Below are 24929 nucleotides of genomic sequence, written 5' to 3'. Positions count from 1 at the left end.
AACAGTGCCTGGCTTACATTAAGTATTATACGGGTTATTTTTATGAATCAGCCCTTTATAATAGAGAAAACAAACACAAAGCTAAACTAAAAATGAATGTAAAAATTATCCTTAACACAAGATTTACTTATTTAAATCTAGGGTATACATGAATAATGGAACATACACAGCACATTAAAATACAGGCAAAATACAGGCAAAATAAAATACACAATTTATAGTTCTCAATTTATAGATGTTATCTGGTTTCAGTTTTAATCTACTTTGTAATCCTATTTTATTCCTTTAAGCAGCCAATTACACAACATAACCTAGAATATACTTAAGCATAACACTTAAAACCAATCTGTTTTTGATAACCAGAACACATCCAATTCTTTTAATTTTCAAAATAGGAATGTTCTCTCTATTGGCATTTCATAATACAAAGTCAGTATTTATAAAAATCAGACATTTTATTTATAAACACTTAATTATTATAAACATTTAAGTTAGTATTTGTCAAGTAATGAATGGGTAACAAGCTCATCTTATTTTATAAAACAGGAAAACGCAATTTCTTCTATTAGGAAGAAACTGAAGGTTGCCAGACATTCCTAGTAGACTGTCCATTCTAAAATTTTAAGTGAAATTATAGATGATACATCATAACAGTTCTTCAGATATTCAGCAATATATATACCCAGTACCTCAAAGAGATGACATTTAGAATTACTACACTGAAATTTGTTATTTTAGAATTCACACTATGGAAGAGATTTAAAACAAGTGCCAAGAAATGTCATGGATTTCGTAAACTACCCAACTAAGAGAAGAAAGCTGTTCTAGCTGCCCAGAAGAAGAATGATTTAGAAGGTGAAAAGATGAAAATTTTAAAAAAGAAAATTAAAAAAAAAAAGTGCCCATGGCTAGTAACAAAAAGAACTATTTCTTCTAGCAAGCACGTTATCTTATCCCCAGAAATAAGGAGGCAACTGGGGAACCTGGGTGGTTCAGTGGGTTAAAGCCTCTGCTCCGGCTCAGGTCATGATCTCAGAGTTCTGGGATCGAGCCCAGCATCAGGGCTCTCTGCTCAGCGGGGAGCCTGCTTCCCCCCCCCCCCCCCCCCCCCCCCCCGCCTGCCTCTCTGCCTACTTGTGATCTCGCTCTCTGTCAAATAAACAAATAAAATCTTTAAAAAAAAAATAAAAAATTAAAAAATAAAGAAATGAGGCAACTGCCAACATATAACTAAGATTTTTTTTAAACATAAGTAAATATCACTTCTAGGATCTGAGAAAAATGGTATGAATTTCATATTTTAGTTCTCTCTCTAGTTCATCATTATGAAAACTAGTAAAATAGTATTTACTTACATTTAGTGAGAATCTATTACAGAAGAAACACCAATCTAGGTTTTTTAAAGATTTTATTTACTTGAGAGAGAACACGCATATGGTGGGGGTGGGGATGGGGGTGGGGGCCTAGGGAGGGATAAAGAGAGAAGGGCAAGCAAATTCCATGCTGAGTGTGGAGCCCAACATGGGGCTCATTCCCAAGAGTATGACCTGAGCTGAAACAGAGAGTCTGACACTCAACCGACTGAGCCACGCAGGCAACACAAGTCTTTTTTTACATCACCATTTTCACAGCATAGAATAGCATTTAAAAAGCCACTTCCACATACTTCATCTTCCCAGAGTATAAACCCAACAGAAAAATAACAGAAAGGAAGAAGTCCCCTCTAAGATTAGTGTCTGTCATTAAGATTTATGAGTTGTCATAAAAACTTCTGCTATATACCTCCTCCGGGTACAACAGCCACAATCTCCTATAAATTTTGCTTCACTTGGGGCGCCTGGGTGGCTCAGTGGGTTAAGCCGTTGCCTTCAGCTCGGGTCATGATCTCAGGGTCCTGGGATCGAGCCCCGCATCGGGCTCTCTGCTCAGCAGGGAGCCTGCTTCCTCCTCTCTACCTGCCTCTCTGCCTGCTTGTGATCTCTCTCTGTCAAATAAATAAATAAAATCTTAAAAAAAAAAAAAAAAATTTTGCTTCACTAATCCCCTCACCTCAATCTACTACTTTCTCAACCTAAGTATGTCAGAATTAGCTCTCTTCATTACGGTCTTATAGTGCTTAACCCTTGTCACCTGGACAGCAGAGAATACCTGAGACTTTAAATCTCAGCTAATAACTCAACTGGACCAGATGCATGGCCTCGTGTACATAAATAATTTCACACAATTGAAGGCCTTCTATTCTTCTAATGATCCGTTCTTCCCTTGGATTTCAAGGTGATAAGAGTTGAAACCTCAAAGGCCACATTTCAGGGTATTCTGATCTTATTAAGCTAAGGAAGTATAGGCTGTAATGGGGCCATTTTCAAGAGTACTGTCTTCTATCTCACCTCCACCCCTCCAACTTGTAACAGAGTGAAAGAAAAAAGATTGGCATTCCAAAATCAGGTACAAATGAGATAAAAGTGTAAAGAATAGAACAGTATAGTAACTACACAAAACAGCCAAGGGGTTTCAACAACTGAATAAATCATTTATGTGAATGTCCTAACAATCAAGGTAGGCACATATATTATACTTTAATATTTGGTTTGCCTGCCTAAACGGCACAATACTCCCACAGTAGGATTCTAAGTGTTCCCCCCAAGAGGAAAATGGGGAAGTAACTGCATCTTTTAAACTAAAAAGGCTAATGGTAATAAAAACAATGTTACAGGTATTTATAAGGAGAAATTCACAATTCTACACACTGCTTCATATTATGTTTACCATCTAAGGCAAAAGAGTACACTTCAAAATGACAAGTCAAGAGAAAATCTTTCCAGAATTTAAGCCCTATTTATGTATCATCTCTGGTCAGGCATGCAATTTACAACCACTCTGCTAGAGTATAAAAATTAGTGAAAATCACTGCACTACTGGTTTAAGTAACAATTATGTAACTGCTCTAGGCCTTGTTGGACAAAATGGAACACAACCCACCCTTAGAAAACAACAGGTTAATTCTGTAAGAAGACCTAAGAATATCCAACAAGTTATAAATCAGATTATGAAACATATTATCATATATCATAACAAATTACTTTTCTTGGGAATATGAGTCAATGACTAGGTGATTGCCTTTTTTTTTTTAAAAGTGTTTTCATCTACTAAGTTAAATCCATTTGTATCTCTAATGAAACTATATGGTTTAATACGTGTACTTCTTTATGTGTTCTTTCAGGATAATTTATAGCATTTCTCACATCATGGAGTTCAAAATTTTGTCTAATACTACATCTTATTTCACTGAATTGTCTTGAAAGGTAATTTTAACTTCTTTGTTCTACATTCCCCTTATTCAATATTTATCACTCCTAATTAGATTTCCAAACCCTCTCCCAAAATCAATCAATTACTCTAGAATTAGATGGAAAGCATATAGAAACAATTGTCAAAAACCACCTCATCAAGCCTGGTACCAAAAATTCTAAAAGTATTTTAACTATTTAGAACATAAAAAGCAGCTATAACAGAAAACTGACAGGAACTAATCTTTCCTTCTCTAAGTATTTATCTTAATGCCATTTTTTAAGAACAGTTTTTACTTGTTTTAACTGATTCAGTTCTTGGAAAAGTGGGTTTCAGACATTATACTATAAATCCCAATAAGTTACATGAAACACAACTAACCTTTTGCTCTGCCTGCAGTTGGTCACATCTTTCTTTCTCATGGTTAAGTTCTCTTTCCAATCTTCCAACCTGTTCTCGAAGTTGTGTTGTTTCTTTTTCCAGTACAGCAATTAATTTTAACAGTTCTTCTTTTTCTTTCATGGTTTTCTCAATCTTCAACTATAAAACAAAAAATTCAAATTGATTTTTCTATAATCCTAAAATATTATTCCATTTTCCATTTCAAAAATAATGAAGAAATTCATAAAAAGAACTTGTACATATAATCTACTTTATAAATCATACATGTAAATAAAAATTTATGAATCATAAATTTAAATCTTTTGGTCGGGCAAAAAATAACATTAAAAGAAGGTACAAAATCAGGTGCACCTGGGTGTGTCCGTCTGTTAAGCGTCTGCCTTTGACTCAGGTCATGATCCCAGGAACTGGGATCAAGCCCCACATCCAGTTACCTACTCAGTGGAATCTGCTTTCCCCTTTCCCATAGACCCTCCCCCAAACTTGTGTGCCCAAGTACTCTCACTCTCAAATAAAATCTTTAAAAATAAAAGTATAAATTCAGTAAATTTTACCATGAAGTTGCCTGCTAATCAATTTTCAAATAAGTAGCAAAACAAGGCATATTGTTTTCATAACTGACTTAATTCTGGGTTTTTCTTAAATAATAATCAAGATAAAAATGTGTACCTCTTCTTAAATGTAAAGCTATGAGATATCTTTGATTTTGAAGAACTTCCTTATATGTTAAATAAGGCCTTCATCTATGGCGTTACTCTTAAAAGTTTTGGTATTGGGGCGCCTGGGTGGCTCAGTGGGTTAAAGCCTCTGCCTTCGGCTCAGGTCATGATCCCAGGGTCCTGAGATCGAGCCCCATGTCGGGCTCTCTGCTCAGCGGGGAACCTGCTTTCCTCTCTCTCTCTCTGCCTGCCTCTCTGCCTACTTGTGATCTCTGTCAAATAAATAAATAAAACTAAAAAAAAAAAAAAGTTTTGGTACTAAGTAGTATCAGTTGCTACATTTATAATAGATTCTATTTGACTTAATTAAAACTTAAAGTAACTGCGAGTTTTAGGACAAAAATGCAGGCTGTAACAATAAATTCACAATGTAACTGATTCTTATGGGAACGCTAACAGTAACTCAATTCAGGAAAACATATACGCCAGGATTCTAAAAAATTACTCATTAAAGTACTACTAAATATAGTAATACTGAAATAGTAGTAAAAAAAATGGTTAACATTTCTTAGCTTTACATTTAGAACAAAAAGTCTTTGATTCTAACAGGAATAATGAAGATTCAGAGGGAAAATTTCACAAAGGAGGCAACATACATTTAGCTAAAATAAAATGTTTTCCTGCACTAAGTTGGTATCAAACTGATTAAACTGGGATCAAACTGGTTAAACTCTAAAATGGGCCTTATGAAAGCTGAAAAGCTACAAATTTTTATTATGACTCTTCTATCTCTTCCATCCGACCAAATGAAAACATTAGGAGTAAATGCCCTCAAAAGAGAAAAGTTTATTCAAAAAAGAAAAGATTATTATTAAACTTCTTTTATTCCTTACTTTTTTAAAAACACATTTTGGCTCTAAACTTTCTGGCAGCTTAAACGTGAAAATATATCCTGACGTAGTACAGTAGAAAAATTAAGAACCAATTTTTCCCTGTGATTCATTTAATTGGCACATACCTTCTGAAGAGTTTACTGAAACTTAAGTAGAAATTTTAAAGAGGAATTCAAATTAGATAAAAATGTATAGAAAGAAGTCTGATTCCTGCCTCCAATTTTGTATCTGAAATCTTTCAAGCATACCAAATTAAAGCTTGAAATCAACACTCATCACCTAAACTCACTGATTAATATTAGTATGAACAACTTAAATTTACTGAAATATTAATAATGTTTACCTCATATCCCTTTATCACTTACTTATGCTTTTTTTGCTAAACCATCTGAAATTCCAGACACTTCCCCCTAAGTACTCAGAGCAAGCATCTCCTAAAAAGGAGTCTCCTTTTCAACCACTACCACTATCATAAACAAGAAAATTAACAACTTTATAACATCCAATGGATAGTTCATAGTTATGTATCTCCCACTAACCCCCCAAAATAGCTATTTTTTAAATTCTAAGATCCAATCAAGGTTCACACCTACGTGAAAAAAAAGATACAACCCCTTCAATGTCAACGATGCCACAGACGTCTCATATTTGTACTAACTTTGTGCAGTCTTAGATAAAATCATTAAAGATTTTGATGAATGTGGAAAATTTGAAAGACTTGTCAAAATACTAGTCAGAATAAAAACATTTTATCTCACCAATTATCTCAGCACCTAAGAGACAGCAACTTAAATTTTCTTTATAAAGTACCTCTTGTGAATAGGAAGAAATGAAATAAATTGTTTAACATCTAATAAATTGTGTAACTTAGAAAAGGAGCTTAAGAAAGATATAGATGCCTAAATGCCTGTTTTTTTTTGTTGGAGGCCCTGAAATCAGGGTGGTCTAACACGTATTCAAAAGGCTACAGTATAAATGCTAACTGCATTCTTTTTAAGAGCTAGGCTTGTTTCACCATCTTTGACTAGCATTCAAATACCAGGCTAAAAACCTTGATCATCAGGCAGTTGTCACCACAAAACGTTTTAGTCACCCTATAAAAGTTACATTTCTTTATTTAAGATAAGAGAAGAATTTCTGGAAGGGGAAGGGAAGATATGGAAGAATTCACAATAAAAAAATGATTGGTTCCTTCTAACCTTCTTAGTTTGACTATCTAATAAAAGCATTAGATCTATGACCTTATCTTTTTCCTCTAGTCTCTTTTTGAAGATAAATAAAACCAAAGGCATAGAGTATTTATTTATAAAAAACATCCATCTGACTATAAAGAAAAAGCAAGGGGCGCCTGGGTGGCTCAGAGGGTTAAAGCCTCTGCCTTCGGCTCAGGTCATGATCCCGGGGTCCTGGGATCGAGTCCCGCATCGGGCTCTCCTTGGTGGGGAGCCTGCTTCCTCCTCTCTCTCTCTGTCTGCCTCTCTGCCTACTTGTGATCTCTCTCTGTCGAATGAATAAATAAAATCTTAAAAAAAAAAAAAAAAAAAGAAAAAGAAAAAGCAAGGACCCGCCAGATTAAATATGAGTGGAAATTAACCAAAAATATATAACGAACCAATTAAATAAGCTGTTTTTCACAGAAATTCAAATGTAACATTCTAGTTTTTTGGTTTAAAGATACTGAAATCTTGAAGTAAGAATGCTGTTCTATTTTGTCCTTCAATAATTACCAGAATTTGACATAAAGTATTATTAGATTATCTATATAGTAAATTTCTATATTAAAATATTTAAGAAGCTTTTCACCTTTTCTCTTTAAATTATGATTAACACACAATACTCACTTGATAAAATGAACAAGGAAATCTTTCTAAATGCTCAACCTAAACTGAGACTAGAATCTTTCCTAATTCACTGCCGTACTTGGAATAGAGCATTCTTGTACAGTGAGATGAAGTTCACATGCAATTACAATTAGATGTATTACTTTATACCAGCTTCACAACCTAAATCTGTACTATTCTATAATCAATGGATAAGGCAACCACTAAAGAGGAAAAGTCAGTGTAAGGTAACATTAAGAAAGCTTTAAATCTAACTCAATAGTTATTTACTGTGTATCTATGCACAAAATACCGATAGGCCCTAGGAACAGTTCCTGCACAGTATAATCAATTAACCTGTGGCAGGAAGAAATTTAAAGTATTTCAGAAACAACACTCTAAGTTTACCATTTTAGTTTAAAACCATTTAACTTTCAGATTCTTCTTCTGAATTTTTTAAATTCAGAAGCTCTGTTCTTAAATTACCTATAAATTATTAGCTCAGTGTTGGTTCCTACCTCAAGAAGGCCAGCTTTTGTGGTCACCACCAACATGTCAGAATTTCCTTCATCTTCCATAGTAAGTAACTCTTCAACTGGAGAAGCAGCTCGAAACTGGAAAGGTGTACTTGCTCCACGAATTTCACCCTTATGGGTAACATAACAGAACTGATAAAATTCTCCATCATCATTTGGAAGGTAATATCCTAAAAAGAAGTACAAAAAAAAATTAAGTGGTTTTTTTCCTCCAATTTACCATTACTAGCTCTCTCCACTCATTTCTGACCTGTTCTAGGCACACAGATTAAGTAAGTCCTTCCTCCTTTCTTTCACAAATTATCAAAACTAGACCCTCCCTTCTTCTGTAAACACGCCCTAATTTCTCTTAGGTCTAAATCTGTCCTCCCTGGAATATCCTTTCCCTTTATCTTCACTAGGGCAAAACCAACTTATCTGGAAGAGTCACATAATGTTTCTCTTTTTTCTCTTTTTCTTTAAGACTTAGGGAAGAGAGAGAACCCATGAGTGAGAGGGGGAGAGGAGGAGAGAATATCAAGCAGACTCCACACTGAGTGCAGAACCCTATACAAGGCTCAATCCCATGACCCTGAGATCAACCCGAGACAAAACCAAGAATTGGACACCCAACCAACTGCGCCACCTAGGTGCCCCAACACATATGTTTTCAATGAGGAAAGAGACTGGAGGAGGAACAAGGGAAGACCCAGAACAAAAATCTAGAATTGCAGGTAGGAATATGTCATTTAAAGAAATCTTCCCTCGGGGCTCCTGGGTGGCTCAGTCGGTTAAGCATCTGCCTTCAGGTCAGGTCATGATCCCAGAGTCCTGGGATGGAGCTCTGCCATCAGGCTCCAGGTTCAGTGGGAAGTCGGCTTCTCCCTCTGCCTCTGCCTGCTGCTCTCCCTGACTGTGCCCTCACTCTGTGTCAAATAAATAAAACTTGAAAAAAAAAATAAATTTTCTCTCAAATTTGACATTCACTGCATGACAGATAGATATTAACAAAAGGAATATGCTGTATGTGAATTGTGTAAAAGACAGGAAGAAGTTGTTCACTGGTGCAGCAGAATAAAAACAGCTTTGGAACCACACAGCTTTATTCTGGAATTCGAGCTCTACTACTAGCCATTAGTGACTCAACCTCCGCGAGCCCCCGTTTCTTAATCTGCAAAAAAACTATGAAGACATCTATCTTACAGGTCCAGATTATCTATAATGTATTTACACCATACAGCCCAGTATCTATACGTGTTTGATATTTGTTCCTTCTTTCTTCATCTCTTACCCACTTTTTAAATTTTGCTAATTATCCTTGCTCAAAATTAAACTTTACCTTCTCTCCAAAGCTCCCATGGTATTTTTTACATTAAAAAAAAATTCCACAGGGCGCCTGGGTGGCTCAGTGGGTTAAGCCGCTGCCTTCGGCTCAGGTCATGATCTCAGGGTCCTGGGATCGAGTCCCGCATCGGGCTCTCTGCTCGGCAAGGAGCCTGCTTCTCTCTCTCTCTCTCTCTCTGCCTGCCTCTCTGTCTACTTGTGATCTCTCTCTGTCAAATAAATAAATAAAATCTTTAAAAAAATAAATAAATAAAAAATAAAAAAATAAAATTCCACAATGTACTATCAATTACCACTGGTAATATACATGCTTTTATATGCTTTGTCAAGAACTCAGAAATACTGAGGGCAGATAAATAATATGTATAAAAATTCTAGCATCCCCCATTAACAACTTCTAAAAAGGAAGCATTCAGTGGTGGTGAAATGAATATATTAAAATCAATACAAGGATGTCTGGTTGGCTCTGCGGGTTAAGCGTCTGCCTTCAGCTCACGATCCTGGAGTTCCAGGGATCAAGCCCTAAACTGGGCTCCCTGCTCAGGAGGGAGGCCTGTTTATTCCTCTGCCCCTCCACCTGCTCATGTGCCTGCCCTCTTTTTCTTTCTCTCAAATAAAATCTTTTTAAAATTTAAAAAAAAAAAAAAAAAGGGATCAATACATTCACCTTATCTTGAATATCCCTATTTATCCAAAAATCTCTAATCAATATGCCTGTTTTTCTTTCACAACTTCAAAGTTTCAGATTATATTTACTTACCTTGATTTCATTTGTTAAAAAAAAAAAAAAGCTAACATTCTTCCTTAGAAACAGAAGGAAGGAGAAAATACAAGATAAGCCTGAAATATCTTGTGGTACTTGAAAGAAAGAAGTCCTCAAAAAAAAAAAAAAAAAAAAAAAAATTTAAAGTGGCAGGGGACAGAGGGAATGTCAAAAAATACGAGAGCTCATGTGATGGAACTCCCAATGTCCAAGAAAGCTGGAATAATTTAAGCAACAACCAAAAAAGGTAGTATTAGACTTTATTCCAAAGCAGAAAATAAATATCCATGAGTCCACTGGGAAGTCCAATGTAATAATTCCAATAATAAATGTTCAAGCAATGAAAATAGAAAAGCATTGTTAGGCAAACACAGTAAAAATTGCTATAAGCAAGATCTACTGAGAGACTGTAAAATTAGTGGGTGACAGTTGAAGGAAAAACAAGGTATTTCCTTACTCTCTAACTCCCCCCAGAACATTCCTTAACTACAAAAGGAAAAATACTAACTATAGTAAAGAAACCCAGCAGACACCAAATGATCAAGATTAAGATCACTAGCAATGAGACGAACATCAAGTACCCCCTGATACAATGCACTATAAAGGGTATAACAGCACTTATATGACATTCTTCCTAAAGATGTATAAGCTCAATCTAATCATGAAAAAACACCAGCACAAAAACAGGAACGTGTTATCCTCCCCGCCACCCAAAACACACTGAATAGTAATACTACTATTCAAAAGGGGCACGTCGGTGGCTCGCTCAGTCCTTGGGCATCTGCCTTCATCTCCCACCCTGGTCTTAAGAGTCCTGGGATCAAGCCCTACATCCTGCTTCTCTCTTCTCTGCCTGTCGCTCCCCATGCTTGTGCACTGGCTCATGTTCTGTCAAATAAATAGATAAAATCTTTAAAAATAGTAATAATGATACTCTTCAAAAAGGTAAAAGTCATGCAAGACAAGGACAGAATGAAGAACTGTCAGACTGGAGGAGATAAGAAGATAACACAATTAAATGCAAAGTGAGATTCTGGATTGGATCCAGGAAAGAACACTATTAGAAACACTTAATAAAATTTTAATAAAGTTTATACTTTAGTCACTAGTGTTATACCAATGTTAAATTCCTATCTTTTTAAATAAATGTACTATATAAAATGTTAACATAAAAGGAAGCTGGGTAATGGGTATACGGAAATTCTGTGTACTATTTTTGCAACTTTACATCCAAAATTATTATAAAATAAAAAGTTTAAAAACTTTTTATGGGGGTGCCTGGGTGGCTCAGTTAATTAAGCATCCAACTCATTTCAGCTCAGGTCATATTCTCAAGGTTTTAAGACTGAGCCCTGCATTGGGCCCCACACTAGTGTGCAGCCTGCTTAGGATTCTCTTTCCCCCTCTTCTCCTCCACCCCCACTCCTCACCCTCTCTTAAGGAAAGAAAAAAAAAAAAGAAAAAGAAATTAACACAGGAGTAGATTTGGCAATAAACTTCCAAATTTTGAAAAACTCACCCTCCTTATACAAATAAATTTATTAAGCCATGACTGAGTAACTTAAATGGCCATCAGACTTATTTTAAAGTTTAAATAGGAAAAAAAAATTAGAGAGCACTCTAACTAATCAGCTCTGGAATCAAGACATTCAAAATTTTACAAACTAGACAGTCAAGGTCCGATAAATCTCACAAAAATAATTCACTAATAAATGGTTCAAATACCATTTGAGATACAAAGCCTAGTTATTCAGAGTTGCAACTTAAAGCTGTCTAGAAAAATCATTAGATGAATAACATTGAAAATAAAATAGTAAAGCAATCAGTCAAATAACAAGGTCCATATAGAGAAAGAATTACACTTACATATCTTTGGTAGTTGTTCTGAGTTTTGCATTTCAAAAGTCTTATGACTCATTCACAAAATGAGCAAAGCAATTCTGGATAATGCTTAAAATTTCCTCTAGCTCTAATACACTAGGAGTAAGTTTTTCATGACTCTATCCTGACCTCTTTATGTAACAAATGAGTTCTAGGCAGGCTGAAGCTTTTATTTCTGAATTTCAAAGTAAAAATTAACATGATGAGTTTTCAAAAACTTGGAAAACTTACTGCCTTTATGCTTAGCTCCCATGAAAATGTTCTTAAAGTACAAACAAACCAGATGCTTTTTTTTTTTCCCCAAACTGCTTTTAAACCTCTTGGTAAATCACTAGTAAAACATTAGTCACTATAACAAATGAGTAAATTAGTTTAAGAAAATTAATCACATTAAAAATGATTAAAAATGACTGGAAATAAACCCACAATTTTTAAGAAAAAAAATATCTTGGGGCACCTGGGCAGCTCAGTCAGTTAAATGTCTGACTGTGGCACAAGTCATGATCTCAGGATCCTAGGATTCTGAGTCCGGCTCCCTGCTCAGCAGGGAGTCTACTTATATGCCCACCCCTCTGCGCCACCCCCTGCAGCTAATAAAAATCTTTAAAAACAATCTTAACAAAAAAATCAGTTCCAGGGGCAGCGGGTGGCTCAACTGGTTAAGCCATTGTCTTTGGCCCAGGTCATGATCCCAGAGTCCTGGGATCAGTCCCATGTTGGGCTTCCCCTGCTTGGCAGGGAGCCTTCTTCTCCCTTGCCTCTGCCTCTCCCCATGCCTGTGCACGCACCCACACGCGCGCTCTCTCTGCCAAATAAATAAAATCTTAAAAAAAAAAAAAAAATCAGTTCCAATATATACATCTGAATTTGATTATCTAAAAAGAGTCTATAAATTAAAAGATAAACCAGATTTATAATTTACACCATTTCTTAATCCATAAAACACTACAAGGACCTAAATCTTGGCCTATGTTACAGTACAAATTTTATCCTCTGAATGGTTCTTGACATAGTACGTAACAAATTTCTTTTATATGCTAGTTCCACATGGTCACAATGCCAACTCATTTTCACACCAAACATACACAAACCTCAGAATAAAGTTTTTTTGAAAAGTAAACCACCAAAACCCAAAACACTGCCAACACTGAATGCCAGCAAAGACACAGCAGAACGAGAAATCTCATTCAATGCTAATGGTAATGCCAAATGATATATAATCACTTTGGAAAAGTCTGGTGGTCTCTTACAAAACTAAACATACCATATGATCCAGCAACTGTACTCCCTGGTATTTACCCAAATGAGTGGAAAATGTATATCCATACAAAAACCTGTGAATATATGTTTATACCAGTTTTATTCACATTGACAAAACTTGGAAGCTGCTAAGGTGTCTTTCTTTAATAGACGAATGAACAAACTCTTAAACCCATTAGACCCATTCAATAGAGTATTACTGCTTCCTTTGTAGTTTTCTGCATTTTTTTTTTTAATTTAAAGATTTAATTATTTATTTGAGAGACAGACTGTGCATGAGCAGGAGGGGTGGTGGGGGTAGGGGTAGAGGGAGAACCTGACTCCACAGTGAGCAGGAAGCCTGATGCAGGACTTGATCTAAGGACCATGACCTGAGCCAAACACAGATGCTTAACCAACTGAGCCACCCAGGCACCCCTAGTTCTCTGCATTTTATGCGCATTACAATACCATCTGAGACAACATTCACTAGTTTCTACAGACCAAAAAGAATCCATAGCATAAACAAGGCTAAGAATTTGCTTTAATATAATCCAAAAATCAGGGCAATTATAATACGAAGATCACTCTGAAGCAAATTCTAAGACAGAATTCTAAATGGACTATTTTTTAAATTATGTATATAATGCCAAGCTAAGAATAAACTTTATATTCCCTTACATCCATTTTATAAAGCAACTGCTCTATAAACCATATAACCTCTATAAACTGTGGTTTTCATATAGAATTATTTTTCTCACCCTAATTCGTTACATTATTCTACTATCAGTAAGTTTTCTTATTTGGAAAAAAACCACAACAAAAGCAATCCAAAGTGAAGATCTGCAAAGAAACACACTCTTCAATGAAAAGCAAAGAAACCTCTTAAAATGTCCATATAAAATATGTATCCTACACTACATATTTACATTCTTGAAATTTTTGCTAAACAAAGATACTAATTAATTCAATTTTGATATGTTAGACATGCCTAAGTAGACCATCAGAATGGAGAACATTTTAAATGGCAAGAAAACATCAAATCTCATCAAGTTCTTTTGAAATTTGAATTTTGAAATTTGATGAAAACATCAAATTTCATCAAATTGTTTTCAGTTCTTACCTTGAAATGCTAATACACAATTAACTGTTGATCCTTCTACGTAATGTTCAGGCATAGGAGACCATAAAAATGTGTAATAATCACGAGCAGTACTCCATCCAACCTAAAGGAAAATAACAAAAACTCAGATTAGAGTGGTATCTTATAGTGTACTGTTTTTACTGCATCCGAAAGTTAAAACATGTGTCACCATGTTTATAAATCACTGAGCATTTTAACAAGCATGTCAAATTTTTATGATTTTTATTAAGCTGTAAGCTTATGTTATAAAAACCCATATATTGAACAGCAGAGTTTCTATTATGTGTTAAAAATGCAATCTGATACTCAATTTCTCAAGAAGAATCTCAGCATGCACATGATCAAATATAACAACTTGTGTTTCCCTTAAAATTTGATTTCACTAAACTTAAAAGAGTTTTCCTTTTTTTTTTCTTTTAGGCAGAGCTTGAACTTACCACCCAGACCTAAGCCAAGATCAAGAGGCAGACACTGAACCCACTGAGCCACCCAGGTATCCCCTCACTAAACTTCTAAAACTTCCTACTTTATGTCTCAAATCTCAGTGTAATTAGATTTTTCTATCTTGAACATGGTTAACTTCACCAATCTCTCATGCCGAGTCTTAACTCCAGCCAACTGGTAAATTTTGCAAAAAGTCCCTTATTATCAAGATGTTTATATATACAAATAGAAAACCTAGGGGCACCTGGGTGGTTCAGTGGGTTGAAGCCTCTGCCTTCGGCTCAGGTCATGATCCCAGGGTCCTAGGATCTAGCCCAGCATCACATCGGGCTCTGCTTAGTAGGAAGCCTGCTTCTCCCCCTCTCTCTGCCTGCCTCTCTGTCTACTTGTGATCTCTGTCAAATAAATAAACAAAATCTTGAAAGAAAGAAAGAAAGAAAGAAAGAAAGAAAGAAAGAAAGAAAGAAAGAAAGAAAACCTATGTCCCATGTATATCTAAACCATTTTCAACTTATAAAACATACATATTACAGATCTCAGTCTGTATCTTCTAGATGGACTATAAGATGTTAAATACTGAATATTAGAGATATTTAAACAGGTATACACAAAACTCATTGTGCATCACAGATACTCTGTTGTGTTTTGTTTGTACAAAGTGAAGGTTTGGGATAACCTCGAATCAAACAACTCTATCAGCGCAATTTTCCAAACAGCATTTGTTCACCTCACTGCTCTATATCACATTTTGGTAATTCTCTGAGTATTTCAAACTTTTTCATTATTATTGCATTTGTTATGGTGACCTACAACAGTGATCTTCAAATATTACTATTATTAACTGTTTTGCAGTATCACAGACTAGGCCCATAAAAGATGATGAACTTAATATACATGTTTTGACTACTCCACTAACTGGCCATTACCCAATCTTTCTCCCCCTTAAGCCTCCCTATTTCCTGAGACCCAACAATATTGAAATTAGGCCGTTTATTAAACCTACAGGGGCCTCAAAGTCTTCTCACAGGAAAAGACAGATCTCACTCTTAAAATCAGAGCTAGAAATGATTAGGCTTAGTGAGGAAGGCCTGTCAAAAGCCAAGACAGCCTGAAAGCCAGGTCTCCTGCACCAAACAGCCAAATTATGAATGCAAAGGAAAGATTCTTGAAGAAAATAAAAGTGCTACTCAGGTGAACACACAAATGATAAGAAGCAAAACAGTCTTATCGCTGATATGGAGAGTTTTAATCATCTGGATAGAAGATTAAACCAGCCACAACACTCTCTCAAGCCAAAGCCTAATCCAAGGCAAGGCCCTATCCTATCTTCAACTCTTAAGATGGAGAGAAGAGAAGAAGCTACCAAAAAAGTTTGAAACTAGCAATGGCTGGTTCATGAGACTTATAGAAAGCATCTCCATAATACAGAAAGGTAAAGTGAAGCCACAAATATTAATGTAGAAGCTGCTGCATCCAGTTACCCAAAAGATCTAGCTAAGATAACTAATGACGGTGGCTACACTAAATAACAGATTTTCAACGTAGATGAAACACTCTTATTTTGGAAGAAGCCATCTCAGACTTCACAGCTAGAGGAAAAAGTCAATGCCTGGCTTCAAAGGACAAGCTGACTTTCTTCCTAAGGGCCAATCCAGCTGGTATTTTTAAGCTGAAACCAGTACTCATGTACCCTCTCAAAAATTCAAGGCCCCTTAAGAATTTTGTTAAACCTACTCTGCCTGTGCTCTATAAATGGAACAAAGCCTATATGACAGCACATCTGTCTACAACATGGTTTACTAAATGTTTTAAACCCACTGTTGAGACCTACTGCTGAGAAAAGAAACATTCATTTCAAAATCCTACAGCTCATTCACAAAGCAGCTGTTTATTCAAGGGCTCTGATGGAGACATACAACAAGGTCAATGTTGTTTTCATGCCGGCTAATATAATATCCACTCTGCAGCCCACAGATCCAGAGTAATTTCAACTTGTAAGTCTTGTTATTTAAGAAATACATGTTGGGGGACGCCTGGGTGGCTCAGTTGGTTAAGCAGCTGCCTTCAGCTCAGGTCATGATCCCAGCGTCCTGGGATCGAGTCCCGCATCGGGCTCCTTGCTCGGCAGGGAGCCTGCTTCTCCCTCTGCCTCTGCCTGCCACTCTGTCTGCCTGTGCTTGCTCTCTCTCTCTCTCTGACAAATAAATAAACAAAATCTTAAAAAAAAAAAAAAAAAAAAAAAAAGAAATACATGTTGGGCACCTGGGTGGTTCAGTCAGTTAAGCATCTGCCTTCCACTCAAATCATGATCCTAGGGTCCTGGGATCAAGTCCTGAATTGAGCTTCCTATTCAGTGGGGAATCTGCTTCTCCCTCTACCCCTCCCCCTGCTCAAGATCTCTCTCAAATAAATAAATAAAATCTTTTAAAATATATATACATTTTGAAAGGCTATAGCAGCTATAGGTAATAACTCCTCTGATAGATCTGGACAAAGTAGGCTGAAAACCATCTAGAAAGAATTCACCATTCTAGATGCCCTTAAGAACATTCACAATTCATGGGAATAAGTCAAAACACCATCACCAACAGAAGTTTGGAAGATGCTGATTTCAACCCTCATGGATGACCTGCAGGAGTTCAAGACTTCAGTGGAGGAAGTAACTGCAGATGTAGTAGAAACAGCAAAGGAACTAAAATTAGAAGTGGAGCCTGAAAGATGTGACTGAATTGTTGCAATCTCATGACAAAACTTAAAATAGATAAGAAGGAGATGCTTCTTATGGATGAGTAAAGAAACATTTGAGGTGGAATCTACTCCTGGTGAAGATGCTGTGAAGATTACAGAAATGACACCAAAAGACTTAAGAGTATTACAGAAATTTAGCTTGTAAAACAGCAGCAGGGTTTGAGAGGACTGACTGCAATTTTGTAAAAAGTTCTACTGTGGGTAAAATGCTACAGAAAAATAGTTCATGAAAGGAAGAGTCAATGGATATGACAAACTTCATTACTGTCTTTTTCTTTTCCTTTTTCTTTTTCCTAAAGCAAATTCAACCCCGATGTGAGGCTCGAACTCACAACCCAGAGATCAGGAGTCCCGTGCTCCACCGACTGAGACAGCCAAACACCCCTTTTGTTGTCTTATTTTAAGAAATTGCCACAACCATCCCAACTTTCAGCAACCACCACCCTGACCAGCCAGGAGCTTTCAAACATCATGGCATGACCAGCAAAAAGAGAAATCGCTGGAAGATTAGATGATGGTTAGTTTTTAGCAATAAAGTAGTTAATTAAGGTATATACATTGGGTTTTTTAGCCATAATGCTATTGTATGCTTAATAAAAACTATAATACAATGTAAACAACTTTATACGAACTGGGAAACCAAAAAAATTGTGACTCACTTCACGACTGTGATGTGGTGGTCTAGAACCCCACCCATAATATCTCCAAGGTATGCCTGTACTAGACATCCATTTGCAGAAAACGTAAGAAATTATGCATCATCCACAAGTTTAGACTATACATACATTCTGTAATTCTGACAGACCTGGGATAAGATTACAGAACATTGAATCTAAAAGAATATTAGCAATCTTTATAGTCTCTAAAAGAGTGCTTTTAAACTGGAAGTACTACTTCCACTTGGAAGTGGTAATATCAATGCAGTGGTTCACAGCCCTTATTTCTTAATTATACAGAATTAGAAAATACCAATGCATAAAGGCTAAATAATGCTTCTTGAAAATCTGCTTCATGAGTACTTGCATACAACTAATTGCTAGGCAAAGTCACAGAATTTCTTTCTGTCAGTCAAAAACATTTGAAAACATTTAAGACATCATTCATGTCTTTGTATGAGAGAAACTTGAGGAACCCATGACATGATCTACCTCATAAGGCTGTTATTGTTTCTCCCAGGAATGTTAATAGAATTAAATTAGATGATGAACATAAAACCAATACCCAGGAGAGTACCTGACCCACAGTAAGCACTTCATAAATGGTAGTTTTTGCACACACAATATATTGTAGTGATTAAGAGCATAGGAAATAAGATCAGACTGCCAAAAAGATCACTTACTAGCTATATGACTTCAGTCAGGTTATTTCTGTTCCCTCCTCTTTAAAATGAAGATGATAATCTCAAAGGGTTGTGTAATAAATAAGATAATCCCTATACAGATCAGCACAGTGCTGAGCACATTAGTATTCATTAAATGTTAGCATTCATTAATACCCAAGGACACACGCCTATTAGAGACAGTGATCTTGATCCTATGATATGCTCTCCCTTACTTTGGATCCCCCAATGCTTCACCGTCTCCTTTAAAAAAAAAAAAAAAAGGCCCATCTGAAGTTTTTCCCCCAACACATATGATATATGCCTGGTACAAATCATAGCTTGTGTTCTTTGTCCCTGTCCATACACTGATATTGAAAGAAGTACTATCTACGGATGCCAGGGTGGCTCAATCCGTTAAGCTTCTGCCTTCAGGTCAGGATGCCAGGGTCCTGGGATCACACCACACATCAGCCTCTCTTCATCTCCCTCTGCCACTCCCTGAGAGCGCATGCACTCTATCAAATAAATAAGATCTTCAAAAAATAAATAAATAAATAAAAGATGTTGAAGGGTTTGGTCCTCGCTGTGTTTCCACTAAGTGATTCACAATAGCTCAAGAGTATTATCAGTTGCCTTCTATAGCAACCTACAAGTATGCCTAACATATTTTGCTTTCCGTTATTGCCTAAGTCTGAGCAACTCTTCTCAAGAAAGTGGTTGATGTTGCTCTAGGATGTAACAGGTACCCCACGCTGAGCCCACCGAGGGACAAGATGAAATCCAATCTGAGTACAAAATAGAAAACTATGCTTTCAAGTCCTTGAGGAAGAAATTAACAATGCATCTTGAACGACTGATCTTAGGTCATTCTGGAAGGGACACGTAAGGCATATATTGAAAAATAAATATAGGGCTACCTAGGTGGCTCAGTCAGTTGGGTGTCCAACCCTTGATTTCAGCTCAGGTCATCGTCTCATGGATCATCGGGCTGAGCCCTGAATCAGACTCTGGACTTAGCTGGGAGTCTGCTTCAGATTCTCTCCCTCTGCTTCCCCTCCCCCTCAAATAAATAAATCAAAATCTTTAAAAATAAATAAATGTAAAAGTCTCTCAATCTGTAAAGATACAAAGTAATGGCTAAACTCCCACATGAAAACGTAGTAGGAGGTCATAATGGAAAAAACAGACATCTGGAAATTATGTAGGACCATATGGCAAGAATAATAAATATCTAATTTATAAAGTCAATAAACAACAAAGTGTCCAATTCATAGCTTGTTTCTCTTTATTTTCCTGGTCATCTAGTTAGAACTTGATTGGAATTCAGATTTCAGAATTCAGACAGATTTCCATCCCTTAATATGTAAGGGAATTTGCCTTTTTACAAGCAGCAATGGAAAGAAAATTATTTTATTTAGAATAACAATCTTAAAACAATGAAAAATGGCAGGGAGAATGACATTACTTAGAACAATGGAAGTTAAAATTACCTATGACTTTCAAAACACACTGCTTCTAGGAGCTACATCTGAATCCAGTGAAGAGGCTTTAACTATATTAAGGAAGGAACCAAAGCAGCCCCATTAAAACAGTTTAGTTTGGGGAATTACAATAGTACTGGGCATTATTCCTATTACTAATGCAATAGCAAAACAAGAGCAAAAAAGGAAATGAATGAACAAGGATAACATGGAAGAAAAAAAAAAACCCCACAAATGTGTTCCCCCATCCTTTTTTTTTTTTTTAGAGAGGGAGAAGGGGCAGGAGCAGGGTAGATGGGAGAGGGAGAGAACATCTCAAGTAGGCTCCATGCCCGGTGCAGAGACCAACACAGGGCTCCATCTCACAACCCTGAGATCATGACCTGAGCCAAAATCAAGAGTTGGACACTTAGGCTGAACCACCCAGCATCCCAATGTTCCATTTAAATAGAATTAACATTTTAGAAAAACATGTTGGATGAGAAGCACTGATCATAAAGGAAATTCTGAGAGGGCAATGTAAAGAACAGAAAGACATGAAGATTACCGAGTAAAACTAAGAAACTATAGAGAAACCTTGACAGAAAAACAGAAACATTAGGGAAAGCACACAAAGAGCACTTGTAAAGAGAGAAACAGAATTCCAGAGGAGACTGATTTTGGGGAAGCAGCAAAAGGAGACAGACCTAAGACTTGAAAGTAGGAAAGAACTGAAAATGAATTTGCTGGTTATATATGGATAAACATAAAACCTACAGAATGGTATAAAATAAGCCTATGGATTTTTAAAATCTAGAAAAATATACACCAAACTTCTTCACTCAAAATTCTAGGTGCTGAACCTTTCTGGACTAAGTCCTAAAACCAAAGCTCAGCAATCTCTAATTTTCTAGGACATTCTTCCACAGCAGCAAGACCAAATCATTTGCATATTCAAGCCCTCAACTCTTTAACACATGACCTTATTCCTCCTTACTGAATATACTGAAGCCATGAATGAGTTCCAGTCCAAATTCATTCAACTAATTGTTGATGAATCCCCACTGATTCTACTTATGAATTATTTCCCCAAACTGACTCCCTTTTCTACTTTAAGCCTTATCTCACCTAGAAAATTAGGATAGTCTGAATATTTTCTCAGTCTCCATTTTCTATTTTCAATTTATCCTACTCAACCCTCCAACATAAAAACGCATCTCTAAATTTTATTTCCCTCTGCTTTACTTCATTCCTCAGCCAAATATTAAAACCATCCATAACGTGATCCAAACCAACCTTTCCCATTAATCTTCTAAAACGAATCATCTGTCCCAGGCAAATCAAATTCCTTAACACTTTCACAAACATACCACACACACATTCCCTTCACTCCTTCCCCCTTATTGCTACTATCTGGGCATATTCTCCCTGCTTGTCTTTCAATATTTTGTCTATCAAAATCATCCTATGGACAATTTACAGTACACCGAAGTGTTTTAAAACACACAATGCAATAAGCAAGGCAATTCCACTTTATTAAACATGATTTTTGGGATGCGTGGGTGGCTCAGTCAGTTAAGCGTCTGCCTTTGGCTCAGATCATAATCCCAGGGTCCTGGGATCAAGTCCTACATTGGGCTCCCTGCTCAGCGGAGAGTCTGCTTCTCCCTCTGCCTGCCACTTCCGCTGCTTGTGCTCTCACCTTCTCTGACAGATAAATAAATCTTTAAATATAAATAAACAAACAAACATGATTTTCTTCCTTGAGTCTTCCCACATGTTCTCAAATTTTTACCAAAGGCCTGAAATTCCTACTGAGTTTTACAGTATTATCCAGGCAATTCTACAATCCATTCTACACCATTATATTCATGTACATTTTCATCTCTTAGAGAAAAGTTACAGTACTTGGAATGCACAAGAGATAGTAGTTTAGCATTATCAAAGCAAATAACCAGACAACGACAAAAAAATGAAATTACAGATTAAGTCAGAAAGAAGCCTTACAAGGAGCAGCTTGTTGCTTCAGCAGGTTAAGCATCTGCCTTCAGGTCCTGATCCTAGGATCAAGCCCCACCTCCAGATCCCTGCTCAGAGGGGAGTCTTTTTCTCCCTTTCCCTCTGCCCCTCCCCCAGCTCGTGCTCATAGGCACTCTCAAGTAAAGTCTTTAAAAACAAAGCAAAACAAAAGAAGGTTATACAGCACATTGGTAAAGTTATTTGGTCTCAGCATTATTCCACAGATGATGAAGAACCACCTGAGAGTCTGAAACAAAAGGAAGGTATGTTCAGATTTTCATTTTATAGTTTTTATAGAGTCGTTTAAAGAACAGATAAGGAGGGGGTAAGAATGAAAACAAGGGGAAAAAGTGACCTATTGCAGTAGTCTTAGAAGAGATAAGTAGGACATAAAATTAGGGCATTGATATTACAAATACAAAAATACATAGGCAAGAAAATGGATAGAACTGGTGTTCGACTAGATTTGAAGGGAAAGTATTAACTTTTGGATTAGGCAATAGGCCATTAAAAAAATAATTTGAAAGAAAAAGGTAAACATTCATCTTCTTAGAAATACAATTCATCAGCCTACATACACAAAGACATCCCACTGCCCAAAATAAAAACCTACAAACATTTCAGCCTACAGCTGAAGGTCTCCATGGACAGTGTGAAGCTTAATTCCAACACTATCTCCCTCCACTTTCCTAAATGAAGCTTATGTTCTAATCAAAGCAACTTGTAACCTGCATCCATTAACATTCTTTGTGCCTTTGCTTATACCGCTTTCCTGCCAGAAATGCCCCTTCCTTCCCTCAATCTCATTTCCCTATTCTACTCTTGTCTGACCCTTTCTTATACAAAATACCAATTCTCACCAAGTTTAACCTGATACCTGTATCTCACATAAAATCAAAACCAGCACTGATGTCATAAAAATGCTCACAATGAATGTTATCTCCATTCTGGAATTTGACTTAAATAACTTAATAGTGACTCCTCTAACAGGCAAAATCAAGGAAAAAAGGATTCAAAAAGGAAATAAAAGGTCATTAGATGCCAAAACTTTATTTATCCAATAGTTTTTCGGCCCTCCTCAGTCTGAAAGGCCAACTTTCACTTCTAGATACCTTCTATGTGCCTAATTCTAGCACCTATTCTTACTTTTACTTTGTTGTTTAACTTATACACACCAGACAAAATCGTATCTAAAACGTATTCTGAGGAATTTGGACATTTATGACATTTTGGCTGTTCAAAGGACATTTTTTAATTTTATTTAAGTAACCTCTACACCCAATGTGGGGCTCAAACTCACAAACCCGAGATCAAGAGTCCCATGTTCTTCCAACTGAGCCAGCCAGGTGCCCCAAAGACACTCTCATGTTTTAGTTCTCCATTACATTCTGAAGAGTTGAAATTGCCAGAAAATCTCTAGCACAGTGACGCACCAACATAATGATCACCGCAATATAATTCTCAGGCAAATATTATACAAAATGACCAGCCAAATATAAGAACTGGGATTCCTGCCATCAGAAAGCTTACTATTTAGTCATGTAAAACAGAATACTCTTATAAAAGCATAAGACAATATGAGTAATATTTAAGCAACGTAGGACAACAAAAGAATAACATGGCTGTAGTGCTGTATAAAATACAATTACTGAAGAGACAATGATAAAGCAACTCAAAGGAAAAGATCTTTTTTCAAGTAAGGAATGGAGAAAATGGACGGAAAAAAAGGTCTCAAAAAAGGTTTCACAGACCTTGAGTGACAGATCTTTTGATCAATGAGGTGCAAGCCTGGTGAACTGAAGTTCTCAATATTTGTTGTATACTGGCCAGCACTGTTAATATTTCATGTTTGCAAAACATTTAAGTTTACAAACATAAAAAGGGCCCTTAATGCAGAGTAAAGACAAGACTAATACAAGCTACTTATCAACCTGCTTAAAAAGAAAACAGTACCTACATGGAAGAAATATGCAAAAAAAAAAAAAAAAAAAAGGTTCTCACCTTGAATATACCAACCCAATCTTTTGGATGTGGATGGATATATGGAGTTAAGGTGTAATGACATTCCAGGTGTGCATTAGGAAGATAACTCTTGGCCACATTTTGAAAGATGACATGGGCAAAGTTGGAAGTCTGCAAGGGGACTTCTTGAAAGGATGTCATTGTGAATCTGAAACAAGCAAACATATACAAGTTGAATGATACCAACTAACAAAAAACTTACACCTTCAGAAAATACATAACACTGAATGCAAATTACATGAGCATCTATATGCCATAATTATTAAGATATATACTTGTAACTCCTCCTTAAAAATGTGATTAAATATAGAAATACAAACTGGGAAATAACAATTTCCAAAATGGCTCAGAAAGTCACACGGGGATTAAAAATTTTAAAAACCAAGATCCTCTCTCCCCTCTGCCCCTCCCCAAATAGGCTCACACCTGTAGTCTCTAAATAATTAAATCTAAACAAAAATCTGCAGGACACAAATGTTTTCCATATTTTGTGCTCTACTTTTGAGAATAAAGGATACAACTGAGATTTACTCAAAAAAGCTATCTATAGGGCGCCTGGGTGGCTCAGTGGGTTGGGCCGCTGCCTTCGGCTCAGGTCATGATCCCGGGGTCCTGGGATCGAGTCCCGCATCGGGCTCTCTGCTCAGCAGGGAGCCTGCTTCCCTTCCTCTCTCTCTGCCTGCCTCTCTGCCTACTTGTGATCTCTGTCAAATAAATAAATGAAATCTTTGGGGAAAAAAAAGCTATCTATACAGTATCAAAGACTCAGTAAAATTATTACTGATTCTACACTACACATAAATAATGATGACAATGTCCCTATGGTACTTGCTTCTAAGTCATCACAAAAATCTCTGTGATGGGAAAACCAGGGCAAGATTTTTGCTGACCAAATTAATCTATTTTACTTCACAAACCAATAGAGTCTCTACAGGGCAAGCACGGCAGTTAGTCTCTGCTCATATTT

At 36.4% G+C, this 24929-nt stretch overlaps 1 protein-coding gene across 4 annotated transcripts in view; it reads right to left on the bottom strand.

Annotated features, from left to right (window-relative positions):
• LOC111147232 (Tax1 binding protein 1) overlaps positions 1 to 24348 on the bottom strand; it is a 77087-nt gene extending 52739 nt beyond the window's left edge. For all 4 annotated transcript variants that reach the window (XM_022503143.1, XM_022503146.1, XM_022503144.1 and 1 more), the window contains exons 1-4: positions 23942 to 24348; positions 13928 to 14030; positions 7581 to 7768; positions 3670 to 3828 (exon numbers count right to left, since the gene is read on the bottom strand). In XM_022503143.1, coding sequence (XP_022358851.1) covers positions 3670 to 3828; positions 7581 to 7768; positions 13928 to 14030; positions 23942 to 24127 — 636 coding nt within the window. In that variant the 5' untranslated portion in view covers positions 24128 to 24348. The remainder of the gene's footprint in view (positions 1 to 3669; positions 3829 to 7580; positions 7769 to 13927; positions 14031 to 23941) is intronic.
• Between the last annotated feature and the right edge of the window lie 581 nt (positions 24349 to 24929).

The sequence above is a fragment of the Enhydra lutris genome, unplaced genomic scaffold, assembly GCF_002288905.1.
Source record: "Enhydra lutris kenyoni isolate GAN:26980312 unplaced genomic scaffold, ASM228890v2 scaffoldscaffold16, whole genome shotgun sequence".
Classification (NCBI taxonomy): Eukaryota; Metazoa; Chordata; class Mammalia; order Carnivora; family Mustelidae; genus Enhydra; species Enhydra lutris.
The sequence above is the reverse complement of the archived record's forward strand: the minus strand, read 5'-3'. Positions and strand labels throughout refer to the sequence as shown.